We start from the raw sequence: 25801 nt of genomic DNA, 5'->3' as shown, positions 1-25801 counted from the left end.
CAGAATGTTTGTCTCCACCATTTGACACCTTTTCTGGCCCTACGCAGAATATGTCTCCACCCTCCAACACCTTTTTAACCCCTACGCTGAATATGTCTCCACCCTCCAACACCTTTTCTGCCCCTACGCAGAATATGTCTCCACCCTCCAACACCTTTTCTGCCCCTATGCAGAATATGTCTCCACCCTTTGACACCTTTTCTGCCCCTACGCAGAATATGTCTCCACCCTCCAACACCTTTTATGCCCCTATGCAGAATATGTCTCCACACTCCAACACCTTTTATGCCCCTATGCAGAATATGTCTCCACCCTCCAACACCTTTTCTGCCCCTACGCAGAATATGTCTCCACCCTCCAACACCTTTTCTGCCCCTACGCAGAATGTCTCCACCCTTTGACACCTTTTCTGCCCCTACGCAGAATATGTCTCCACCCTCCAACACCTTTTATGCCCCTACGCAAAATGTCTCCACCCTCCAACACCTTTTATGCCCCTACGCAGAATATGTCTGCACCCTCCAACACCTTTTATGCCCCTACGCTGAATATGTCTGCACCCTCTAACACCTTTTCTGCCCCTACGCAGAATATGTCTCCACCCTTTGACACCTTTTCTGCCCCTACGCAGAATGTCTCCACCCTCCAACACCTTTTATGCCCCTATGCAGAATATGTCTCCACCCTCCAACACCTTTTATGCCCCTATGCAGAATATGTCCCCACCCTCCAACACCTTTTCTGCCCCTACGCAGAATATGTCTCCACCCTTTGACACCTTTTCTGCCCCTACGCAGAATATGTCTCCACCCTCCAACACCTTTTATGCCCCTACGCAAAATATGTCTCCACCCTCCAACACCTTTTTTGCCCCTACGCTGAATGTCTCCACCCTCCAACACCTTTTCTGCCCCTAAGCAGAATATGTCTCCACCCTTTGACACCTTTTCTGCCCCTACGCAGAATATGTCTCCACCCTCCAACACCTTTTATGCCCCTATGCAGAATATGTCTCCACCCTCCAACACCTTTTATGCCCCTATGCAGAATATGTCTCCACCCTCCAACACCTTTTCTGCCCCTACGCAGAATATGTCTCCACCCTCCAACACCTTTTCTGCCTCTACGCAGAATATGTCTCCACCCTTTGACACCTTTTCTGCCCCTACGCAGAATATGTCTCCACCCTCCAACACCTTTTATGCCCCTACGCAAAATTTTTTCCACCCTCCAACACCTTTTATGCCCCTAAGCAGAATATGTCTGCACCCTCCAACACCTTTTATGCCCCTATGCTGAATGTCTTCACCCTCCAACACCTTTTATGCCCCTACGCTGAATGTCTCCACCCTCCAACACCTTTTCTGCCCCTACGCAGAATATGTCTCCACCCTTTGACATCTTTTCTGCCCCTACGCAGAATGTCTCCACCCTCCAACACCTTTTATGCCCCTATGCAGAATATGTCTCCACCCTCCAACACCTTTTATGCCCCTATGCAGAATGTCTCCACCCTCCAACACCTTTTCTGCCCCTACGCAGAATATGTCTCCACCCTTTGACACATTTTCTGCCCCTACGCAGAATATGTCTCCACCCTCCAACACCTTTTATGCCCCTACGCAGAATGTCTGCACCATCCAACACCTTTTATGCCCCTACGCTGAATATGTCTCCACCCTCCAACACCTTTTCTGCCCCTAAGCAGAATATGTCTCCACCCTCCAACACCTTTTCTGCCCCTAAGCAGAATATGTCTCCACCCTTTGACACCTTTTCTGCCCCTACGCAGAATATGTCTCCACCCTTTGACACCTTTTCTGCCCCTACGCAGAATATGTCTCCACCCTCCAACACCTTTTATGCCCCTACGCAGAATGTCTGCACCATCCAACACCTTTTATGCCCCTACGCTGAATATGTCTCCACCCTCCAACACCTTTTCTGCCCCTAAGCAGAATATGTCTCCACCCTTTGACACCTTTTCTGTTCCTACGCAGAATATGTCTCCACCCTCCAACACCTTTTATGCCCCTATGCAGAATATGTCTCCACCCTCCAACACCTTTTATGCGCCTATGCAGAATATGTCTCCACCCTCCAACACCTTTTCTGCCCCTACGCAGAATATGTCTCCACCCTCCAATACCTTTTCTGCCCCTACACAGAATATGTCTCCACCCTTTGACACCTTTTCTGCCCCTATGCAGAATGTCTCCACCCTTTGACACCTTTTCTGCCCCTACGCAGAATATGTATCCACCCTCCAACACCTTTTATGCCCCTACACAAAATATGTCTCCACCCTCCAACACCTTTTATGCCCCTACGCAGAATATGTCTGCACCCTCCAACACCTTTTATGCCCCTACGCTGAATATGTCTGCACCCTCCAACACCTTTTATGCTCCTACACTGAATGTCTCCACCCTTTGACAACATTTATGCCCCTCCCGCATTTAACCATGTGTACACTGATAACCAAAAGTTTTTAGACTGACACAAATTACAGTTTTCACAACCTTCGCTGCTACAGTGATTTTATGTCTTCCAATCAGATGGATCCTTCTACAATTACTGAAGTACGATTATAAGACTTTTGTAAGTTTTTAAACTTTTATTGACAATAAAAATCAACTATTATAGTGTTAACCCTTATTTTTTAAGACTTCTGCAATTCACCATTATTCTTGCAGATGTCCCAAGCAATTCCGCAGTCCAATACTTGTACTTCCTGCAGATTGTCAGTTTGTCCTTGATGATTTTGTTGCTGAGAAGAGGCTTTTTTGCTGCCTTTCTTGATACCAGATCAGTTTCGAGCTCCGCACTGGTCTTAAAGGGAACCTATCAGGTCCCCCAGGCCCTCCAACCCAGCAACATTCACTTATTTATGAGTAAATTCCCTGCCTAACCAGATCTGTATAATGTTTTTCTGTACAAATGAAGTCTAAAAAAGCATTTATAATGTCCCTTTTTCCTAAGCTATATTGGGCTTTGACTAGTCGATGGGGCGTTAGTTTCCCTGGTCTAGTCTTTCCATGTTGTCACTGCCCTGTGGTCATGATAACATAATGTTCACAGATCGATTTACTTACTGGACCCACATTCCAAGTGAAATAGTAAAAATATGTAATTCCACCATTGTATTTTTTACGTTCTTAGGTTTGTAGTAAAAAGACCTGACAACGTGATTCTGCCATCATCATGATTCAGAGCTGTTAAGTGCAGCTTCCAGCTGTATAACACAGCTGGCACCCACTATGTATCTTGCGGGCTGAGCTCCTGAGTCCATTCCATACACGCGCCCCTGACATCTTCAATACATGGGTTAAAATAATGAGATCTTGCTGGGATATTTAATTTCTGAGAATGAAGCTGACTAAATGCAAGTGTACAACTGCTTCTTCTAATTTTCCCTGCTTACTGGTCCAGTCAATTGGTTAGGGCTGCACTGCATATCCCTGAGCTCCAATATCAGTATCAGTGGGGGTCCTAGAGGTCCAACCCTCACCTATCAATAAGTGATATTTTATCACTTTATGAGATGGAAACAACCCCTTAAAGGGAATCCGTCAGCAGTTTTTTGCTATGTAATCTGATAGTAGAATGAGGTAGGGGCTGAGACACTGATTTCATAATGTGTCACTTATTAGGCTGTGTGCTGTTGTTTGAATACAATGACAATGTTTTATCAGCAGGAGATTATTGATGCCAGGACTGGTGCCCTCATGAGTCCTGGTCCAGCTCCACCCCCAGAACTGATTAGCAGCTTACTGTCAATAAACAGTGTACACAAAAAGCTGTCAATCTAGGGTATGGGTAGGGTTAGCTTTCGGAGCTGTGCTGCATCTAAAAACTATAATTGTATCACAACAGCTAGACCCAGTAAATTAAGTGATACATTTCTGGAATCGGGGTCTCTTCATCTACATTATACTGCTCTCACATAAGGGTGCAAAATCCTGGTGACAGATTCCCTTTCATCTCTATGTGGTTGTCAGTAACTAGAACACTAAGAGATACAATAATGATCTCACATTTTCGAGGCAAAGAATATTTTAAATGAATAAAAACAAACCATCAAACACATCACCAGAAAGTTTATCTTTTATACCGCTCGGACAGAGGGAGCACAGAAGAGGCACATATTGTTAGGGTTTCCCACTTTCATGCAGTGATATGTCATGCAGAATGTAAATTACCACCCCAAAAAGTGTAAAATGTATGGAATTGCATCATTGACTACTGTTTATTAAATTACTGTCTACTGCTAGTGGCCTTCGGGTCTTTCTTTTTATAACCGAAAATCCTGGCACTGTTAGTGAGCTACGTTCAGCCAAGTTGACGAGAGATCTTCTGTTGAATATTTATCTATCCTGGCTGGTATTTTGAGAACTGCTGTAAAGTGGTTTTGACTCTGGATTCACTAGAGAGTTGTTGGAAAAGAAATACTTAGACTTAATGTTGATCTTGTTACCATCTGTTAGTTCCATTTCTGCTTTTAAAAGACCCTTACCACAGGTCTGCTATCCGAATTAAACAATACATCTCATGCTCGCGGAGTCTCCTGCCTTACGTCTCAGAATACATCTGTGCAGAAAAAAGAAAAATAAAGCTCATTTTGTGGAACAGTGGAACATTAGGGAAGCAAAGTTCAATTACTGTTGGGACTGAATGGAAGAAGTGTAACTTATTAACAGCTACTGTAGTGGTGGAGCTGCCAACTCGTACAGAAGATTTGGTGGGAGCCTTTGAATTATTAGGAACATGCATTGAGCTATACAGATAGAGGTGATTATGGTGGAGACATTTTATGTCTGGACGCTTTTGACTTAAAAAAGTTTTAATGTTCCCCCAGGAATCTGATTACTTCTGTGGATACAGATGGTACGAATAAATAAGAAAAATAGCGTCTAAAAAAAGAGAAAAGTCAGAAATGAAAACATTCACGTGAATGAGAGAATAAATTATTTTCATTGTGTTAGTCACGAGCACACATTTTATTTTCATCCATCCTTGTTTCATGAGTTTTAACTTTTTAGATTACTTATATTAATAACTCAACATGATATTATTCTGATCCAGTCCCGGGGGCGTTTACTACTCAATAAAACAATCAAGCGCACACGAAAAAGAAAAAAGCATATTCTTTTTCCATATGGAATTATAATACAAATATGCTATTGGATATTAATACGCATTAGTATTCATTTAATGTCTGAAAGTTTCCATAGTTAATGTGCTTATGCTGAAGCTTAGTTTATTTTAGTATAGAACTTTTAGTGTAATTTATCTAAATATGAAAAAGAAAAGCTTCAAAATAATATTGTATTAATTGTAAAATTTTAATTTAGAGCTAAAATGCATGCTAGGTTTATTCTATTTTAATTGCTAATCTGTGTCAATTGGCATTTATGAATATTAGCAGCGTTTCTGTTGTAACGCATGTTGTAATGCATGGTACAAAAATGAAACCTAAAGGGAATCTGTTAACACAATCTAGAACCCCCCTCCCCCCCAATTTTTTTTTCATCTGATTCCTTGTATAAAAACATCCGTGGATAAGTGACATACAGCAGCAATACAAACATAACAAGGGAGATGGAGGTATCCTGCACTGCTGATTATTGACATGCCACGACGAAATGTAGAACTGTTGGTTTAATGTCAACACGTTTCAGAGTCACTCCTACTCCTTCTTTAGGACACACCACAAATAAAAGCAACATATAACATCTAAACAGTTAAATACAATCTTTTTTTACTTTTTTTTTTAAACATTTTTTCATGTACTTAACCACTTTTATGTTATTTGTTGCTTTTATTTGTGGAATCCTGAAGAAGGAGTAGGAGTGACTCTGAAATGTGTTGACATTCAACCAACAATTCTACCTTTCGTCGTAGCTTGTCATTTATTGGCATCGCAGGATACTTCCATCGCCCTTGGCACCTTAGTATATATATCGTATGGCTGTGATTTATGCATTTCTAGGTGTTGTGTCTCACACAACCGCTTAATGTGAGCACCCGCTACCCTTTTGTTTTCTCTTTAATATTTGGATAAGACCCTATTGCGCTTTTGGATTTTTTTATCTATACATATACATTGTTTCTGCAGACCATGGTACAAGGCATGTCTTGGAGTGCCTGCTGTATGTGCGTTGATTTGTATTGTGTCTCACTTGCAGATGTTGATGAATGTACTAACAGCACGCTGTGCAGTCAAGGCTTCTGTGAGAATACCAATGGTTCATACCGCTGCCTCTGTTATCAGGGGTACCAGGATTCTCTGGACGGACAAGGCTGTGTGGGTAAGTTACGGCTTTTTCCAACATTTTGTGGACTTTGAAGTGAATGCACGTTTATGGCTAATTTTGGAGCATTCCCTTACTATTGTATCACTGGTCTCTGCAGAATTAGAGGTTGGCCAATAAGTTGTAAACTGCAAAATGATGTCGAAGCTAAACATCTTGTCTATAATGTATGATTGTTATTCTGCCACATGATATATCAAGTGATTACTTCCTTCAAATCTCTATGTTATGTGACAGGTAAGTAGATAGCAATGCTGCATCTACAGTGTGAAGAGCATTGCTATGGACAGAGCCGGTCCTGTCTACAATGACAATAATGGTGTATAGACAAGACCTTTCATGTGCTGCACTGCTCAGTTTATTTCTTCATAATGGGGTTAAATTGGAACAAACATTGAAGGGGTTGTACTATCTGGGCTCCTCATAGTATATCAACAAGATATGGCAAAAATGTACAATAGACGTTATCACAGCTTATGTCTTAAGAACAGCCCTGTCACACACTGCCACAAATGGGGAGGTGGCTGCACATGCACGCACAGCTCCATTGATTTCTATTTTGATCGTGCTCGCCTACCTCTCCATTTTATACCAAATATGACGTTATCTTGCCATCAAAATACATGTTGTTCTCATGCTAAAACCTGGCACCAACTTTAAAAAGTATTTAGTTTGATGGTATGCAGCAGTTCAGAGTCAGCTGTCAGTCAGTGACGGGGCGTGCTTACAGCCGCTGCTCTCGGTGCTCTAGGCGGCTCCCAGTAGAAATAAAGTTCATTTTCTACCATGTCCCGCACTTTCAGTATTGCAGCTGGGCACATTGATAAAGGTATTAACCTGTAGATTAACCCTAGCGTTATTGGACATGACAGGTTGCCTATAAAAGCGTTGTCCAGCCCTGGAGAAATTTTCGGCAATCATTGCAGCTTGTTGAATCCTAATAGAGTGTAATATACACACTTTTCGAATTAGTCTCTGCTTTCTTCGAGCGGTGGTCATGTGACCACATTTGCATATTTGCGGTCATGTGCCGACTACATTCTCATCTGCTTCTCTTAATAGAAAAGTAAGTGATCCACCTCTGTAATTGTTGTACCCACATAATGGGATGGGTATATGTAGGTAGTGATTTATACAACAATTAATAAATAGTGAGAATGGAAAATAATGTTAAAATAACAATATAGTCAAATGCAGCAAGTATGGATGTATTTCTTGTATTGGATCACTATTGGGTCATTTGGAATGGCAGGATTTCTGCATTTTAGAAGGATTGTTTTCTCTTTGGTAAAGTTTGCTGATGATGGATTAAATAACAATACATATTTTTATGTGTCAATTGATCATCCGATTGAGCTGGAACATTGAGAGAAGTGGATAGGAATCTATTTGGCATGAGATCGCAAGGATGCAAATTGCATACTTGAGGTCAACTGATGGCTCCTCGAACCGACAAGTGGAGCCGAATTTTAACTGTGTATATTATCCACTTTTAGGATTTGGCAAGCTGCGATGCTTGCCAAAAAATTCCCCAGGGCTGGATAACCCCTTTTAAGTTCCACAAAGAATCTTGTGAAAGAAAGGCATATAATTTGGTTATTTCATGTACCGTCACTTACTTTTTGGTTGAATTTTTACTTTCAGCTTTTTATGACAAAATATGACGTCTTATGTAGATATAAGAAATTCTGCATTTTTACAGTATTTCAAAATTGTGAGATGAATATAAATATAAAAGATCAATTTTCCATACAGCATTTTATGATCTCAACATCTGCAGTTTCTATTTAATCTCGAAAATAGCTTTATCTGTCTGTACAGGCTTTAAAAAGACATCATTTAGCTCATTAACTTTTTCCATTGTTGTAGAAGACATTTATTGTACCTCCTTACTGGATCTATGGTATTTCCATCTTCTGTAAATACTATAAATGTTACTTGGACATCATTTGCAGGAACCACATTTCTAACGTGACAAATATCCATTAGGAGGTTACTATTATTCACATTTGGGGCTGTACTATTTATTTTTAGCCACATATCTTACTTTCTGGTTTTATGATTATGAATTATTGACATTTTTGGACATTTCATTAAAATGATATGAAGTATTATACAGTAGGTGTATATCATGGGAATTTCTTTGAACAACACTATTTTTGGTGAAACTCTTGCGTTAATATTTTTTTCCTCTGGCTTCGTTCAGTAAGTTTCAAAAATGAAAGTATCAGTATACAGTACAATGTCAGTTGCACTTACTGATCAATATAAATATTGTTAATTCTGTCTGCAAACCTCATTTTAAGGGCTCACACTCATCTGCATTTATAAAATCAGTCCAATGTTGTTCCTGAAAAGGCGGACGAGTGTCATGCGAGTACAATGCCATTTTCTCACCTAGCATCCATATAGACACGCGTATGCATCAGCTTTTACATACAGGAATTCTCTGTCATTTCAAGCTAGTTTACTAACTAATAAAACAATCTTTCATATAGATAGATAGATATAGATAGATTTAATTAAGATATATAACCAGTGCAGGGCGCGTGCAGTTTATTGCACATGTATTTAGCTGATAATTCAATAAATTCAAAGAAAAAATGGTGGAGTCCCCCTACTTTTTCTTAACCAGCTGATGGAAAGTCAACAGCTGTGGACTGATGTTTATAGTCTGGGAAGGGGATTATTATCTTGGAGCTTCTCAGGCTATTAATATCTGCTCACAGATGTCTACAGATAGCCTTTACTGGTTATTAAAATGCCACCCCCCCCCCAAAAAAAAAAAAAAAAAGAAATGATGCGGGGTCCCCCCTATAATTGAGAACCGGCTTTTACATACAGGTATTCTCTGTCATTTCAAGCTAGTTTACTAACTAATAAAACAATGTTAGATATTGATTGATAGCTATAGATAGATCTATTTAAGATATATAACCAGTTCAGGGCGTGTGTAGTTTATTGCACATGTATTTAGCTGATAATTCAATAAATTAAAGTAAAAATGGTGGAGTCCCCCTACTTTTACTTAACCAGCTGATGGAAAGTCTACAGCTGTGGACTGATGTTTATAGTCTGGGAAGGGGGTAATGAACTTGGAGCTTCTCAGGCTATTAATATCTGCTCACAGATGTCTACAGATAGCCTTTACTGGTTATTAAAATGGGCCGCCCCAAAAAAAAATGATGTGGGGTCCCCCCTATAATTGATAACAAGCAAAGGATAGACATACAGCTGTGGGCTAATACTAATAGACTAGGAAGAGGCAATGAATACTGCCCCCCCAGGCTAAAAACATTAACTTTCAGCTGCCCCAGAAAGTCTTCCGCTTAGCCTCCATGTTTCCTACTTGCTCTAGGAACATTAAACTGCACATGCACTGCACTAGTTATATATGTCACTGACATCTTTCTATCTATCTATTCTATGTACAGTATATACTTATTCTATCTATTCTATTCTGATTGGTCACACTGTGAATTTACTACTCAGCTAATGAAATGTCGGGTTTTCTAGGAGATGGGTGGTAAAAATCGGATGACACACTCATGGTTCGTGCGCCCTGTGATTTTTTTTCTTGCTCCCATTGCGTTGCATTGTTGAGTCTCGTCTGATATATGCGGCCAGAACGCTTCAATTTATTTTCTCAGTCCAATCTGAGCTGACAAAAAAAATTGCAGATGAGCACTGAATCATTGACTATTGATTTTTTTATCGGATTACACTTATCTGTTTTTAATACAGCTGCGTATGATCCCTAAGGCTTCTTTCACACTAGCGTCGGGCTCGGTCCGTCGCGGTGCGTCGGGCCGAGGTTCCCGACGCTAGCGTTGTCTCCGCCGCACAACGGGTGCAGCGGATGCATTTTTCCAGCGCATCCGCTGCCCCATTGTGAGGTGCGGGGAAGTGCGGGGAGGTGGGGGCGGAGTTCTGGACGCGCATGCGCGGTCGGAAAAAGCGGACCGTCGGGAGCAAAAAACGTTACATGTAACGTTTTTTGGTCCCGACGGTCCACCACAGCACGGCGCAACCGTCGCACGACGGTTGCGACGTGTGGCAATGCGTCGCAAATGCGTCGCTAATGTTAGTCAATGCAGAAAAAAACGCATCCTGAAAAGCACTTTTGCAGGATGCGTTTTTTCGGCAAAACGACGCATTTGCGACGTATTGCAGTTAACGCTAGTGTGAAAGTAGCCTAATTCATGCACTTACAGTATTTAACATAAAAAGTTCAACAACAGTAAAAAAATTTCTCCCAAAAAAGAGTTAATATAAGTTTAGTAATAAATTGTATGTACACCAAAATGTAATTGACAAATACAACTCATCCTGCAAAAAAAAAAGCCCTGGATTTTTCCAGCAGCTCTGTAGAGAACAAGTGGAGTGGTGGTCAGGCATGTGCACTGCCGATCTATTCTAATGGGGATAAAAGTTAACCATTATGCCGATTAGTGCTGGTCCCAGAGGTTGTACTCCCAATGATCTATACGTTATTCCCTATACAATGGATGTGATGACTTCACTGGACTACACCTTTAAGTTGTTCTCTACAAGCCATGGAAAAATTGTTTCTCCAAATGGAGATCTTTTATATGGTCACTCAATCAGGGCACAATGGGGATATCCCACAAGTACATTTTATGATGTAAGATGAGAGAAAAAGGCTGTCTGGTCTAGCCTTATGTCTACAAATTCTACATCACGAAATCCATATTTATTTTCAGACTTTCTGCATAGTTTGTCTTTCTCTACATCTGTAGGATCGGCCTTAAGAGGAATCTCCTGTTTATTTTATTCATTTCAGCAGCTATAGGATTTAATTGTGCACTAGGGGACTTGCCTGTTCTAGCAGACTTTGCTGGCATAGGAAATATGGTAGAAGAAAGAACTGTCAGTAACAAGGAATGTGTCCCAATAACCGTTCTCCCTTTTCCAGATGTAAATGAATGTGAAATGCTGAGTGGAGTCTGTGGTGAGGCCCGGTGTGAAAACGTGGACGGTTCATTCCTCTGCCTGTGCGCTGACGATAACCAGGAATATGACCCAATGACTGGGCACTGCAAATACCGCAACATGCCAGGTAGGATAGACTTTCCGTAGACTTGCTTAGAGATACAATGCTTAAGATTCAAGCAAAAATCAAAGTATTCTTCCAGAGATTTGGACAAATACTGATCAGGTTATATGTGTCACAAAACTGCTAGAATTGTTAGTTTAACCCCTTCCCGACATGTGACGGAATAGTACGTCACATGTCGGGACCCCCGCTTTGATGTGCGCTCCGGCGGTGAGCGCACATCAAAGTCGCGACATGTCAGCTGTTTTTTACAGCTGACATGTGCGCGCAATAGCGGCGGGTGAAATCGCGATCACCCGCCGCTATTAACTAGTTAAATGCCGCTGTCAAACTCAGACAGCGGCATTTAACTACCGCATCCGGCCGTGCGGCCGGATATGAGCGCATCGCCGACCCCCGTCACATGATCGGAGGTCGGCGATGCTTGTACATTGTAACCATAGAGGTCCTGGAGACCTCTATGGTTACTGATCGCCGGTGGCTGTGAGCGCCCCCCTGTGGTCGGCGCTCACAGCACACCTGCATTTTAGCTACATAACAGCGATCTGATGATCGCTGTTATGTAGCAGAGCCGATCGGGCTGTGCCTGCTTCTAGCCTCCCATGGAGGCTATAGAAGCATGGTAAAAGTTAAAAAAAATGTGAAAAAAATAAAAAAAATATAAAAGTTTAAATCACCCCCCTTTCGCCCCAATCAAAATAAATCAATAAAAAAAACCCCCAACCTACACATATTTGGTATCGCCGCGTTCAGAATCGCCCGATCTATCAATAAAAAAAAAGCATTAACCTGATCGCTAAACGGCGTAATGAAAAAAAAAATCGAAACGCCAGATTTACGTTTTTTTGGTCGCCACGACATTGCATTAAAATGCAATAACGGGCGATCAAAAGAACGTATCTGCACCAAAATGCTATCATTAAAAATGCCAGCTCGGCACGCAAAAAATAAGCCCTCACCCGACCCCAGATCACGAAAAATGGAGACGCTACGGGTATCGGAAAATGGCGCAATTTTATTTATTTATTTTTTTGCAAAGTTTGGAATTTTTTTTCACCACTTAGGTAAAAAAGAACCTAGTCATGTTAGGTGTCTATGAACTCGTACTGACCTGGAGAATCATAATGGCAGGTCAGTTTTAGCATTTAGTGAACCTAGCAAAATAGGCAAGCAAAAAACAAGTGTGGGATTGCACTTTTTTTGCAATTTCACTGCACTTGGAATTTTTTTCCCGTTTTCTAGTACACGACATGGTAAAACCAATGATGTCGTTCAAAAGTACAACTCGTCCCGCAAAAAATAAGCCCTCACATGGCCAAATTGACAGAAAAATAAAAAAGTTATGGCTCTGGGAAGGAGGGGAGCGAAAAACGAAAACGGAAAAACGGAAAAAGCTCCGGGGGTGAAGGGGTTAAAAATACACTATCTTATATCTAATTTGTAATTACGTTCAAAAAAACAGGCAGCACTCCATATAGAAAAATATGTAGGATTTTAATGAACCCACATGTCTCCGCGACGTTTCGGCTCAACTGAGCCTTTCTTGAGAAAGGCTCAGTTGAGCCGAAACGTCGCTGAGACATGTGGGTTCATTAAAATCCTACATATTTTTCTATATGGAGTGCTGCCTGTTTTTTTGAACATATTGACTGGAGACGACCGGTGGACGGGTGGTCTATGGGCATTGCACCCGAAGTTAAGTATAGAAATTGTGCTGTTCCAATTTTTGGTGATTAATTTGTAATTACATTATGTCCTAAGCTGCAAGCCTTATTCTCTGGCGGGAATAATACATTTTTCCAAAAACTAAACCTTTTAAAATAAATGACACAAAGAGGCACCCATACTTTGTAGGTAAAAAAAAATAGGACTGTAGTTCAGGGCTCTTTTTTTGCTTCGTAAAAGCCAAAACGTTGCTACTATTTTTATCTTTTAACCTGACAAAAGGAATAAAAGGTGACATTTTAGCCTATCTCTGGTACCTTGGACTCTTCTAGTTTTTGAGCTTTCGGTAAAGAACCATGGCATGCTTGGAGTTGTATTTTTGAAACTCTTGTAAAGCTACAAAGCACTGATCTCGGTATCAAATGTCAACATCAACTATGGTAAAGGTTAAATGTGATAACACTCCTACAGTCAGTGACAATTCAGAGTCACTGACTGTAGGCGTGTTATCACAGTTGTCCTTTACCATGGTTGCTGTTGACATTATCTGATGCATGATTATTTTAAAGCACCACTCCAGCATTTTTTTTATTGTGCTGTTGGAGTGATGCTTTAAATGTAAGTCCTTTGCCCTCTGTCTCATACTCACCTCTTGTCCCCTTTTTTCTTTTCCAGCATCGCTATCGTCGGTCTCTGACGAAAAGTGACCAGTCGGCGTGCTCCATTGTCTGCTGGAGCTGCGCGGAGGTCACTTTTCAATATAAATCTTAAAGAGTCTTGTTCTGGCTCTCATTGACCTGTATTGAGAGCTTGTGATGTAGCTTCTGACTTCCTGCCAGTCAGAAGCTACTGTTACAAGATGGCATGGCAAGATGGCATCGGGGGACCGGAGGGGCGTTGGTAAAAGATGACATCACCACAGAGAGAGTACAACCCCTGGCAAAAATTATGGAATCACCGGCCTTGGAGGATGTTCATTCAGTTGTTTAATTTTGTAGAAAAAAAGCAGATCACAGACATGGCACAAAATTAAAATCATTTAAAATGGCAACTTTCTGGCTTTAAGAAACACTAAAAGAAATCAAGAACAAAAAATGTGGTAGTCAGTAATGGTTACTTTTTTATCCAAGCATAGGGGAAAAAATATGGAATCACTCAATTCTGAGGAAAAAATTATGGAATCATGAAAAACAAGCAAAAAAAACACTCCAAAACATCACTAGTATTTTGTTGCTCCACCTCTGGCTTTTATAACAGCTTGCAGTCTCTGAGGCGTGGACTTAATGAGTGTCAAACAGTATTCTTCATCAATCTGGCTCCAACTTTCTCTGATTGCTGTTGCCAGATCAGCTTTGCAGGTTGGAGCCTTGTCATGAACCATTTTCTTCAACATCCACCAAAGATTTTCAATTGGATTGAGATCTGGACTATTGGCAGGCCATGACATTGACCTTATGTGTCTTTTTTCAAGGAATGTTTTCACGGTTTTTGCTCTATGCCAGGATGCATTATCATCTTGAAAAATGATTTCATCATCCCCAAACATCCTTTCAATTGCTGGAATAAGAAAATTGTTCAAAATATCAACATAAACGTGTGGATTAATTAAAGATGTAGTGACAGCCATCTCCCCAGTGGCTTTACCTGACATGCAGCCCCATATCATCAATGACTGAGGAAATTTGCATATTCTCTTCAGGCAGTCATCTTTATAAATCCCATTGGAACGGCACCAAACAAAAGTTCCAGCATCATCACCTTGCCCAATGCAGATTCGTGATTCATCACAGAATATGACTTTCATCCAGTTATCCACAGTCCACGATTGCTTTTCCTTAGCCCATTGTAACCTTGTTTTTTGCTGTTTAGGTGTTAATGATGGCTTTCGTTTAGCTTTTCTGTATGTAAATCCCTTTTCCTTTTCTTACAGTTCGGTCACAGACGTTGACTCCAGTTTCCACCCATTCGTTCCTCATTTGTTTTGTCGTGCATTTCCTGTTTTGGAGACATATTGCTTTAAGTTCTCGATCTTGATGCTTTGATGTCCTCCTTGGTCTACCAGTATGTTTGCCTTTAACAACCTTCACATGTTGTTTGTATTTGGTCCAGATTTTAGACAGTGCTGACTGTGAACAACCAACATCTTTTGCAACATTGCATGATGATTTACCCTCTTTTAAGAGTTTGATAATCCTCTCCTTTGTTTCAATTGACATCTCTCCTGTTGGAGCCATGATTCATGTCAGTCCACTTGGTGCAACAGCTCTCCAAGGTGTGATCACTCCTTTTTAGATGCAGACTAACAAGCAGATCTAATTTGATGCAGGTGTTAGTTTGGGGAATGAAAATTCTCAGGGTGATTCCATAATTTTTTCCTCAGAATTAAGTGATTCCATAATTTTTCCCCTATGCTTGGTTAAAAAAAGTAACCATTACTGACTACCACATTTTTTGTTCTTGATTTCTTTTAGTGTTTCTTAAAGCCAGAAAGTTGCCATTTGAAATGACTTTAGTTTTGTGCCATGTCTGTAATCTGCTTTTTTTTCTACAAAATTAAACAACTTAATGAACATCCTCCAAGGCTGGTGATTCCATAATTTTTGCCAGGGATTGTATAAGAACGGGGGCAGGGCGCTTACATTTAAAGTTCCACTCCAGCACTGAAAAACCCCAACAATGCTGGAGTGGTGCTTTAAAGAAAACCTCTCATCTCTCCTGTCAACTTGGCGTTGTCATTCTAGTTGTCAATGAGGTGTGGCTCTGCTCAGTTTGACAATGTACAGTGAGTGAGATATATGTTAAATATTGGTATTTACTAGTGATGAGCGAGTGTACTCGTTGCTCGGGTTTTCCAGAGCATGCTCGGGTGGTCTCCGAGTATTTGGATGTGCTGGGAGATTTAGTTTTCGTCCCCACAGCTGCATGATTTGCGGCTTCTAGACAGCTTGAATACATGAGGGGATTCCCTAGCAACCAGGTAACCCCCACATGTGCTCAAGCTGGCTAGCAGCTGTAAATCATGTAGCTGTATCAACAAAAACTAAATCTCCGAGCACCCACAAATACTCGGAGACCACCCGAGCGTGCTCGGGAAAACCCAAGCAACGAGTGCACTCGCTCATCACTAGTATTTATTTAAAAAAAACTCTGAGAACCATCCTCTTTATTTTCATGGCAAAAACTCTTGGAAATGTACATCTTTAGAAGCCTGCACCTAAGAACCAGTACAGTGATTGTAGGGGGGAAGCAGCTCTACCTGCACTATCACCACAGGTGAGGCACCTACTGTAGGATTGACAGCCAGCATCCAACCACAATAGCCAGCAGCAGAGAAAAATCCAATCATGGCCATCATTAAGGGTTCTCTGTAGTAGATGATATAGTCCACCCACAACAACCACCAGAATGATGGCTTAAATGTGAAGAAAGTCTAGAAATTGGCCGGCATTAACTATAGTATTAACCAAAAACACAGGATCAAGTTTGCTGCAATACAAATGTATGTATACGAACAAACACTATGCAACAGCACCCTACAAATATTAAAGATATCTATTCCATTATTGTTAGACACATAACAATTTGTTTCTAAGTGCACGTTTTGATCAAAGTGTGCATGCTCATCTGCCAAGAATGAGACTACATCATTAGATGGGACCCAATGCGAAAAACGCTCCTCATATGTGACAGCTCATGAACAGAGTTGAGTTTTAATAGCAAATACATTATAAAGCTTCTTCATTTCTTAAAGGCTTTACAGTGTTTTAGTAATCTTTCTGCACAGGGAAACCCCTTTAATTTGTTTTTAAATTGCGTGTTTAAAAGACAAAGTACATATGCAATAATTTCACCGGCAACCCGGTTCATCAATATCTTTCTCCCAACATCCCATTTTTAGGGGTCTAGACTTATACAAAGGAAATTGAATGGTGGTTTGTTGGGATTACTGTGTGGAAATTATAAATAAGTTTTCCTAGGCTTAAAGGGTTTTTTTTAGCTATTTATATACAAACACGCTTAATATTCCTGATCCAGAATTGCAAGGCCATCTTTTTTTTTTCCTAAGAAGAAAAGTAGATAAATTGGTTCCATGCAGCGCACGGTACCTCCTTTCTGCCTGCCAGAAATTAGCACAATAGGCACCTATTCAGCCTTATTAGGTAACTTTGTTGGCTCATGTGTAAATTGTTGGCATTCAGTCTAAATAGATGTTGTGAAATTTTCCCTTTGATTCTGTTGCCAGTAAGTATTTTCATAATTTTTGCTATTTTTAGGCTAGGATTGTTCAAATGGAAAGAAAAGTGTGTGCAATAGATCCATAGGAATTTCAGCTGACAAGTGGATTATGGATTACCTACAAAGCTGAATTTATTTTATTAGCATTTATATTCATGGAGACTTGGGCATTATAAGTGCCCCTTATGTGACACATGAGAAGGGACTCATCAGTGGAAATGGCAGAATTTCTTTTAAAGGGAACTTGTCACCATGTTTTGCCGATATGAGTAACGGCCACCCCCGTTCAGGGCTTATCTACAGCATTCTATAATCCTCCTGCTTGCTTCATGTCGATGACGCATCCCTGCATCATCCACACAGGCTCCCCGGAATCACGTTCCTGTGCAGGCCTAGTTATCTGCCCTGTTGAGGGCAGAGCAATGGACTGCAGTGTGCAGGTGCTGGGAAAGGTCAGAGAGACCTTTACAGGGCAGATAATTACACCTGTGCAGGAGCGTGATGATGGGGAGCCTGTGTGGATGATGCAGGGATGCGTCATCCACATGAAGCAAGCAGGAGAATGGGGATCGTAAGAAGATGGGAGGCGCCGGACCAAGAAGAGCGACACCCATCGGACCGGACCGCCCCGCAGGTGAGTATAATAAAAGTTATTTTTCTTATAGGTCAAATCAGGGGCTTATATATAGCTTTACAGAATGCTGTATATAAGCCCTGAAAGGGGGTGGCCGTAACTCGTGTCCGCCAATCCTGGGGACAGGTTCACTTTAAACAGTAGGGTGCTTTTGAGCAGAAAGTCCACTTTTAAAAATAACCTCCCAAATACTTCATATCTAGCATATCTTAACCCTAGAACGCATACCTGGGGCCTCGCAGGCCTGCCAGGTTACTTGTTTTCTATTTTCTGTAAAAGTACTTTAGTTAGAATTTTGAAAATCTAGGTAATCCTCAGGTATATAGTTGTTAGTAGTTTCCAGTTATTCATATATTTTTATGTTACAGACATTTCGGTATAACAGCCTTTTTTTGGGACTACCCCATATTCACGCACCTGGGGCCTTTTAGGCCTGTACTAGGTTTACATGTGATTCACAGATTTGCTTATCAAGGCAAATTACGTAGGCGATGATCCGATGTGGAATACGCTTTCTGGAACATCCAGAGCAAAGAGAAAAAAAAGAAAGCGCTGCTATATTTGTCCAGCAAAGAAGGAAAGAAAATCGGAGCGTTTCTGTTCTACTTGCGGACAAAATGTATGCAGGGAACATTCAGCCGAAAAAATAATATGCGAGAATTGTCGGGGGAATATGTAAAGTTACAAATAAATATTCCTGCACCAAGTTTGCTACAACCAAAAAATGTTTTCATAAAAAAATTGCATATAGAATGCCTATATTTGGCGTGCCCGTTTACTTACTTTTTTGTTGTTTTATGCACATAATTATGTTTTGAAATATACACATCTTAGGCTGTGTTCCCAGTAGCACTTGGGATCCATAATGGATCTGACCTCCTAGTAACTCCAGCTAAGGCTGCCGGAATGGCAGGATTCCGCCAGCCTTAGCTGGGGTCACCAGGAGGTCAGATCCATTACGGATCCCCTCCTGGCGGACCCCAGCGCTAGTTGGAATGCATCCTTACCTTGCAATTGTAAAATAAATTTTGAAAAGTATTTTTATTTGAGTTATTCCATGATAATTGTAAACAGGCCTAAAAGGCCCCAGGTGCGTGAATATGTAGATTTCTATGGGTATGCGTTCTAGGGTTAAGCTATGTGCACACATTAAGTATTTGGTGCAGAAATTTCTGCCGAATTTCTGCCTCTTTTGGCAGGAAAAACACTGCTTTAAATTGGTGCGTTTTTGATGCATTTTTTACATGTGTTTTTGATACAGATTTTTCCCCACTCAGCATGAGTGAAATCTGCAGCAAAAACGCTGAAAGAATTGACATGCTGAAGATTTAAATCTGCAGGTCACAAACATGCATCGTGTACATGAGACTTCAGGATTCTTATTCACTTTGTTAGCAAAATGACAAATGTCAAAATGACAAATGTGCGCAGAAAAAAGCGACAAATCTGCAACATGTGCACAGGCCCTTACTCTGGAGGAACACAAATCAAAGCCAGCTCAACAGCCATAGCAGGTGAACGGAACTCTGTCCTGTTTCGACGTGATAGACAGTAAAAAACTTGAGGTATTCCAGCTCCTTAAATAAAACTCCAAAATTGATTCAGTTCATGCTAAAACATGTAAATGCTCCTGAACTGCCCATAAACTGGGAAAGTAAAGCAATGCGTTTCGATCGCCGGGCGATGTTTATCAAAGCTTACTTACTGTGGAGCCTCAAGGTTTGCGAACCCCTCAGAAATGTACATATTTCTGCATAAATTTGACCTTAAACTACTTGAGAATTTCACACAAGTCCTAAAAGTAGTTAAAGAGAATTCAATAAAAAAAGTAAAAATATTTAAAAATAGTTACTTAAAGAAGAAAAATTATTTGCTATCACATGTCTGTAAGTGGCAAAAGTATGTCAATATTTGATTTAAGAATCTGGAGTGGCTCCCTTGTGCAGCCTTAACTGCATCTAAACATCTCTGGTAATTGTTGATTACTTCAACACTTTGGCTTGAAAGAATTTTGGCTTATAACTCCCCACAAAACAGCCTAAGCTCTGCTATATTGATGGACTTTTTCCATGAATTGCTCACTTAAGGTCCTTGCTTGGCCATTCCAAAACTTTAATTTCACTCCTTCTTAACCTTTTTGTGTAGAACGACTTGGGTACTTCCTGACCTTTTCCTTTAGAATTTGGCAGTATAATTCAGAATTAATTGTTCCATCATCAATTATGCCAGTCCATCCTCGCCCACATGCAAAGCAGGTTTAAACCATGATATCCACCACCGTGTTTCACAGATGTTATAAGGTTTTTATGGTGTAATGCAGTATTTTTCTTTCTCCAAGCATAGTAATGCTTTGATTTAAACCAAAAGGATCTATTTTGGACTCATCCATCCACAAAACATTGTTTTAGTTGTCCAAGTGATCTTTAGCTAACTGCAGATGGGCAGCAATGTTCTTTTTGGAGAGTAGTGTTTTTTTCTTGCAATACTGCCATGCATACTATTGTTGTTCACTGTCTTCCTGATGGTAGCATCATGATTATTAGCTAATCTGAGACTAGCTTAATTTCCTTCTGTGACAGAATCGCTGACTGGGTGGATCAGGGAAATGCTGTAGATATAGTAGATATTGACTTCAGCAAAGCATTTGACAAAGTATCTCACACCATCCTTATTGAAAAAAATGACTAAGTATGGAATGGACAAGGCAACTGTTAGGTGGATTCATAACTAGCTTAGTGATCGGACCCAAAGGGTGGTTGTAAATGGCTGCACATTCAGTTGGAAGAATGTCTCAAGTGGGGTACCACAGGGTTCTGTCCTGGGCCCTGTATTGTTCAACATCTTTATCAATGATTTAGATGAAGGAATTGAGGGTACATTGATTAAATTTGGTGATGACACAGAGCTAGGAGAGATAGCTAATACTGAAGAAGAGAGAGAGTAGATTCACAAAGATATAAATGAACTGGAGCAGTGGGCATCAACTAACAGAATGCATTTTTCCCTGTTAATAACCAAAGTATTACATCTGGGCATTAAAAAATGGAAAAAAGCATATACAGAATGGGAGGAATAGGGCTAAGCAACAGCACATGTGAAAAAGACTTGGGTATACTAATAGATCATAAACTGAACATGAGTCAACAGTGTGATGCAGCAGCAAAAAAGGCAAATTAAATTCTGGGATGTATTAACAGAAGCATACAGTCTAGATCACGTGAAGTCATTATTGTCCTCTACTCCCCTTTGGTCAGACCTCATCTGGAATACTGTGTCCAGCTTTGGGCACCACATTTTAAAAAAGACATCAACAAACTCGAGCAAGTTCAGAGAAGAGCGACCAGAATGGTGACTGGTCTGCAAACCATGTCCTATGAGGAACGGTTACAGGATTTGGGAATGTTTACTTTGCAAAAAAGAAGACTGAGAGGAGACTTAATAGCTGTCTACAAATATCTCAAGGGCTGTCACATTGTAGAAGGATCATCTTTATTCTCATTTGTACAAGGAAAGACTAGAAGCAATGGGATGAAACTGAATGGATGGAGAAACAGATTAGATATTAGAAAAAACTTTTTGACAGTTAGGATGATAAATGAGTGGAGCAGGCTGCCACGTGAGGTGGGGAGTTCTCCTTCCATGGAAGTCTTCAAGCAGAGGCTGGACAGACATCTGTCTGGGATGATTTAGTGAATCCTGCTTTGAGCAGGAGGTTGGACCAGATAACCAAGGAGGTCCCTTCCAACTCTACCATTCTCTGATTCTATGATTTCTTAGAGGTTACTTTAGGTTCACAGACTATTATATGCCTTGCTCTTGGAGTGATCTTTCTTGGTTGACCTCTCTTGTGGAGTGTAATTGTGGTCTTTAATTTCCTACATTTGTACACAATCTGTCTAACTCCATATTGATGGAGTCCAAACCCTTTAAGTATCATCATGTACCCATTTCCAGCTTGATGAGCATGAACTTTCATTTTGAGGTCCTCGGAAATAGCCCTTATGTCACATATAAAATACAATCTGTATAGAGTCTTGTGCTTGGGTGCGAGGAAACACAGAAGACACAGGCTTGTTTAAGTAGTTCTTGTATTTCTTTATGAGGGTAGAGCAAAGTACTGCAATGCACAGGCGCTGGGCCCCTCTGACCTTTCCCAGCGCCTGCACACTGCAGTGCCTTCCTCTTCCCTCAACAGGGCAGATAAGTACGCCTGTGCAGGAGCGTGATGCCGGGGAGCCATGAAGCAAGCATGAGGATGGATTACAGAAAAAAATGATGCTATATAAAGGAAATTTCCATTGTCAAAGTATTAAAAAATCTGTTTAAAATGGTAAATAACTGTTACTTTTGAGTAACTAAAATGTTCAATTTTAATTTGATTAAATTTAATTTTGAGTTTTAATTTGATTGAATTTCAATTGATGTGAATAAAATTGAATGAGAATTGATGTTCTCGTTATGGAGTGAATAAAGAATGTCACTAAACAGCAAATATAGACAATACTGCCAAACATAGTTAATGCCACCATATAATTTGGGTAAATAAAATGACACTACTGTGCAAATAAATAAAGAAAGACACAATATGTTTATCAAATAACACCATATAATGATATCTTAAGCACTATTGTAAACAGCAACATTATAGCATGATATCAATATATAAAATAGAATAATGCCTCCTATATACAACGGTATCAGAAAAATACTTTTTCTAACATAAACAGTAGCTTGCAAAACTATTCACCCCCTTGTTTTTATTACCTATTTTGTTACATTGCAACCTGTGTTGAAATATCTTTGTAATCCGATTTGTATGTGATTCATCAGCACTAAATAGTTGATGAAGTGAGAAAAATACAGACGTGAATTAAATTTATGGGATCAAGTAACTAAAAATTGACAAGTGCATATGTATTCACCCCTTTTTCAATGAATCCCATAAAAATTTCTGGTGCAAGAAATTACCATCATAAGTCATATTCTTAGTGAAAAGAAGTCCCCCAGTGTGCAGTCTAAGTGCCACATGGCTGTCAGTATATACACATCTTTTCTGAAAGACAACAGAAGCTGCAATACCATTAAGCAAGAGGCCCCACTAACCAAACAATGCCATGAAGACAAAGGAAATGAGTGACAAAGTTGTTGAGAAGTACAAGTCATGGTTGGGTTATAAAAAAAAAATAAAAAATCCCAATCTCTGATAAACCCCCACGGAGCACCCTTAAATCCATTGTTATCAAATGGAAAGAACCTGGTACCATAACAAACCTGCCAAGAGAGGGCTGCCCACCAAAACCTATCAGCCTGGGCAAGGAGGGCATTAGTCAGAGAATCAGCACAGATACCAAAGGTAAGCCTGGAGGAGCTGCAGAATTCCCAAGTAGAGACTGGAGTATCTGTCCATACGACCACAATAAGCTGTACACTCCATAGTGGTGGCCTTTATGGAAAACTGGGCAAAAAAAAGCCTTTACTTAAACACAGAAATTGCAAGGCTAGTTTTAAATTTGCCAGAAGACATGTGGGACACTCCCTAAATGTATGTAGGAAGGTACTGTGGTCAGATGAGACCAAAATTGAACTTTTTGGCTACCAAGGTAAATGCTATGGTTGGCACCAAACCAACACCGCTCATCATCCCAAGAACACCATCCCCACAGTGAAACATGGTGGTGGCAGTATTATGGTCACTGTGGTGATAATTTTCGGCAGCAGGGACAGAGAAGATGGATGATGATAAATACAGGGATATTCTTGAGCAAAACCTATTTCAGTCTGTAAGTGATTTGTGACTGGGACGGAGGTTCATCTTCTAACAAGACAATGACCCAAGGCATACTGCTAAAGCAACACTCGAGTTGTTTAAGAGGAAACATGTAACTGTTCTGGAGTGGCCTAGTCAAAGCCCAGACTTTAATCCATTGGAGAATCTGTGGTAAGACTTGAAGATTTCTGTTCACCAGAGGAAACCATCCGACATGCAGTTTTGCATTGATGAATGGGAAAAAATCCCAGTGACAAGTTTCTGTGGGAAGCTCACAGAAACTTATCCAAAGCGATCTGCAGCTGTAATTATCGCAAAAGGAGCCTCTACAAATTACTGACTTTAGGGGGGTGAATAATACACACTGAAGTTTACAGTTATTTTGTTTTATTTGTTGTTTGCTTCACAATAAAAAGAAAACCAAAGATTCACAGTTGTAGGTGTGTTCTTTACATAAACTGATATAAACCCTCAAATAAACCAGTGAAAATCCAAGTTGTGAGTTAGCAAAGCACAAAAATTGCCACGGAGGCGAATACTTTTGCAAGCCATTGTAGTTGAACAGATACTTTGAAAATAGTTGCATTCCCAGTCAGTGGTTTCAGACAGTCCTCGCACATTGGTAGTTTCAGACTTTTTGGTCGGCACTACTTATTGTGCTACCTGCGCCCTGCTTGAAGGGTAAAGTTAAACAGTCTAATTGTCTGTCTCCTGACATAGGTTACGAAACGGTTTAGGACAAGGGATTATCTGCTTACTTCGTTATATAGAAAAGTTTCCTTTATCATTTTTAAATAATTTATGAAGGATCTACAAAGAGCCTCAGTACAAGATTTGTAAATTGCCATGGCATTAATATGACATTAATTACAATACATGAATAAAAACATGTGTCTAAGTCTTTCCCAAGAGGAGAACCCAGTTGCCTTTTGAACTTGTAAACTCAAAGCACGTTCCACTTCATGCGAATGCTTTTCTCAACTGATAGATTGTGGACATGTAATGAAACTGGCCTGTTTCTTCTGGCATAATCCATCACGTCTGCACATTGCCAGTATATCGCACAGCCTGGTCCCGGTTTGGGTGTGTTGATCTTCTTTTCCTTAGGAATTTGCAGTTAATGATTTCATACATTTTGTGCAATGAAGTTAAGACACTGCAAGTAACTTACTATATTGTGTGACCATACTCATATATAGCAGTGCAAGCTGAAAGAGAAACTGCCACCTCTGATTGCCTCTACATTTCCACATAACCTACAATGTTAAATACTATCCCAGGGATTTAGGGTCACTAGAGGCATCTAAAGCCCCCAATGCATAAACTAATGTTATATTGGTAGGTTCGGCTAACTGTCTATTGTGTATGGGAGCCCCAGACAATTTATTGTTGAGCAAAATACATATTGTTGAATGAATACTCGATACAGCATGTCTAATGCTAATCGTATTGTCTCCTGAAAGAGCTGTCCTGTGTATGGGAGAGCCGGCCAAGATGGCTGCCCACCGAACGATCGGCTGGAAGCCATCTAATGTGTATGGTGTTCTGTAGTACTGTAGCTGACAACATCCAATCATCTATAACACAAATTGTAGCAAGCTGTTTGGAAAATTCAAGCAATAATATCATCTTATCTTTTGTTGGTGAGTCTGTAATATTCAGCTACCACTGATTTCAAGAATTAAATCTATATAGACTGCCCAAACCCTTTTAAGGAAATTCAAAGATTTTTGTTAATGTAATTTTTTTTGTTCGCCCTCTTCAGTTTCAGGGTTCTATCCAGTAATGGAATAATGTAAACTTGATAGAAAATTGAATGATGACAGAATATAACAAATCTGTCAAGCTGATTGTAAAATGGATGATGACAGATCGCAATGGTCATAACCAGTAAGGATCCTCTAAACTTCCAACGCATGATGCCAGAGGCTATCTGTGGCAGAACATTCTAACCACTTTTCCATTGACGTGAATGGACCGTTGCTTAGAATGTTGTCAGATTTACACTAAGTTTCAATTCTCCACAGAGCCTTTCATTCTGTATATCCACCATCATTTATTGCTAAAACTTTCAATATAAACCCGATTGGTTCACATTAAGAATCTAC

General features: G+C 40.3%; 1 protein-coding gene across 2 annotated transcripts in view; it reads left to right on the top strand.

The window, feature by feature from the left end:
* LTBP1 (latent transforming growth factor beta binding protein 1) overlaps positions 1-25801 on the top strand; it is a 534628-nt gene that overhangs the window by 424102 nt on the left and 84725 nt on the right. For both annotated transcript variants that reach the window (XM_077283013.1, XM_077283014.1), the window contains 2 exons: positions 6189-6311; positions 11251-11394. In XM_077283013.1, coding sequence (XP_077139128.1) covers positions 6189-6311; positions 11251-11394 — 267 coding nt within the window. The remainder of the gene's footprint in view (positions 1-6188; positions 6312-11250; positions 11395-25801) is intronic.

Source organism: Ranitomeya variabilis, chromosome 2 (genome assembly GCF_051348905.1).
Source record: "Ranitomeya variabilis isolate aRanVar5 chromosome 2, aRanVar5.hap1, whole genome shotgun sequence".
Lineage (NCBI taxonomy): Eukaryota > Metazoa > Chordata > Amphibia > Anura > Dendrobatidae > Ranitomeya > Ranitomeya variabilis.
Note: the sequence above shows the minus strand (reverse complement) of the source record. Positions and strands in the feature narration are given on the sequence as shown.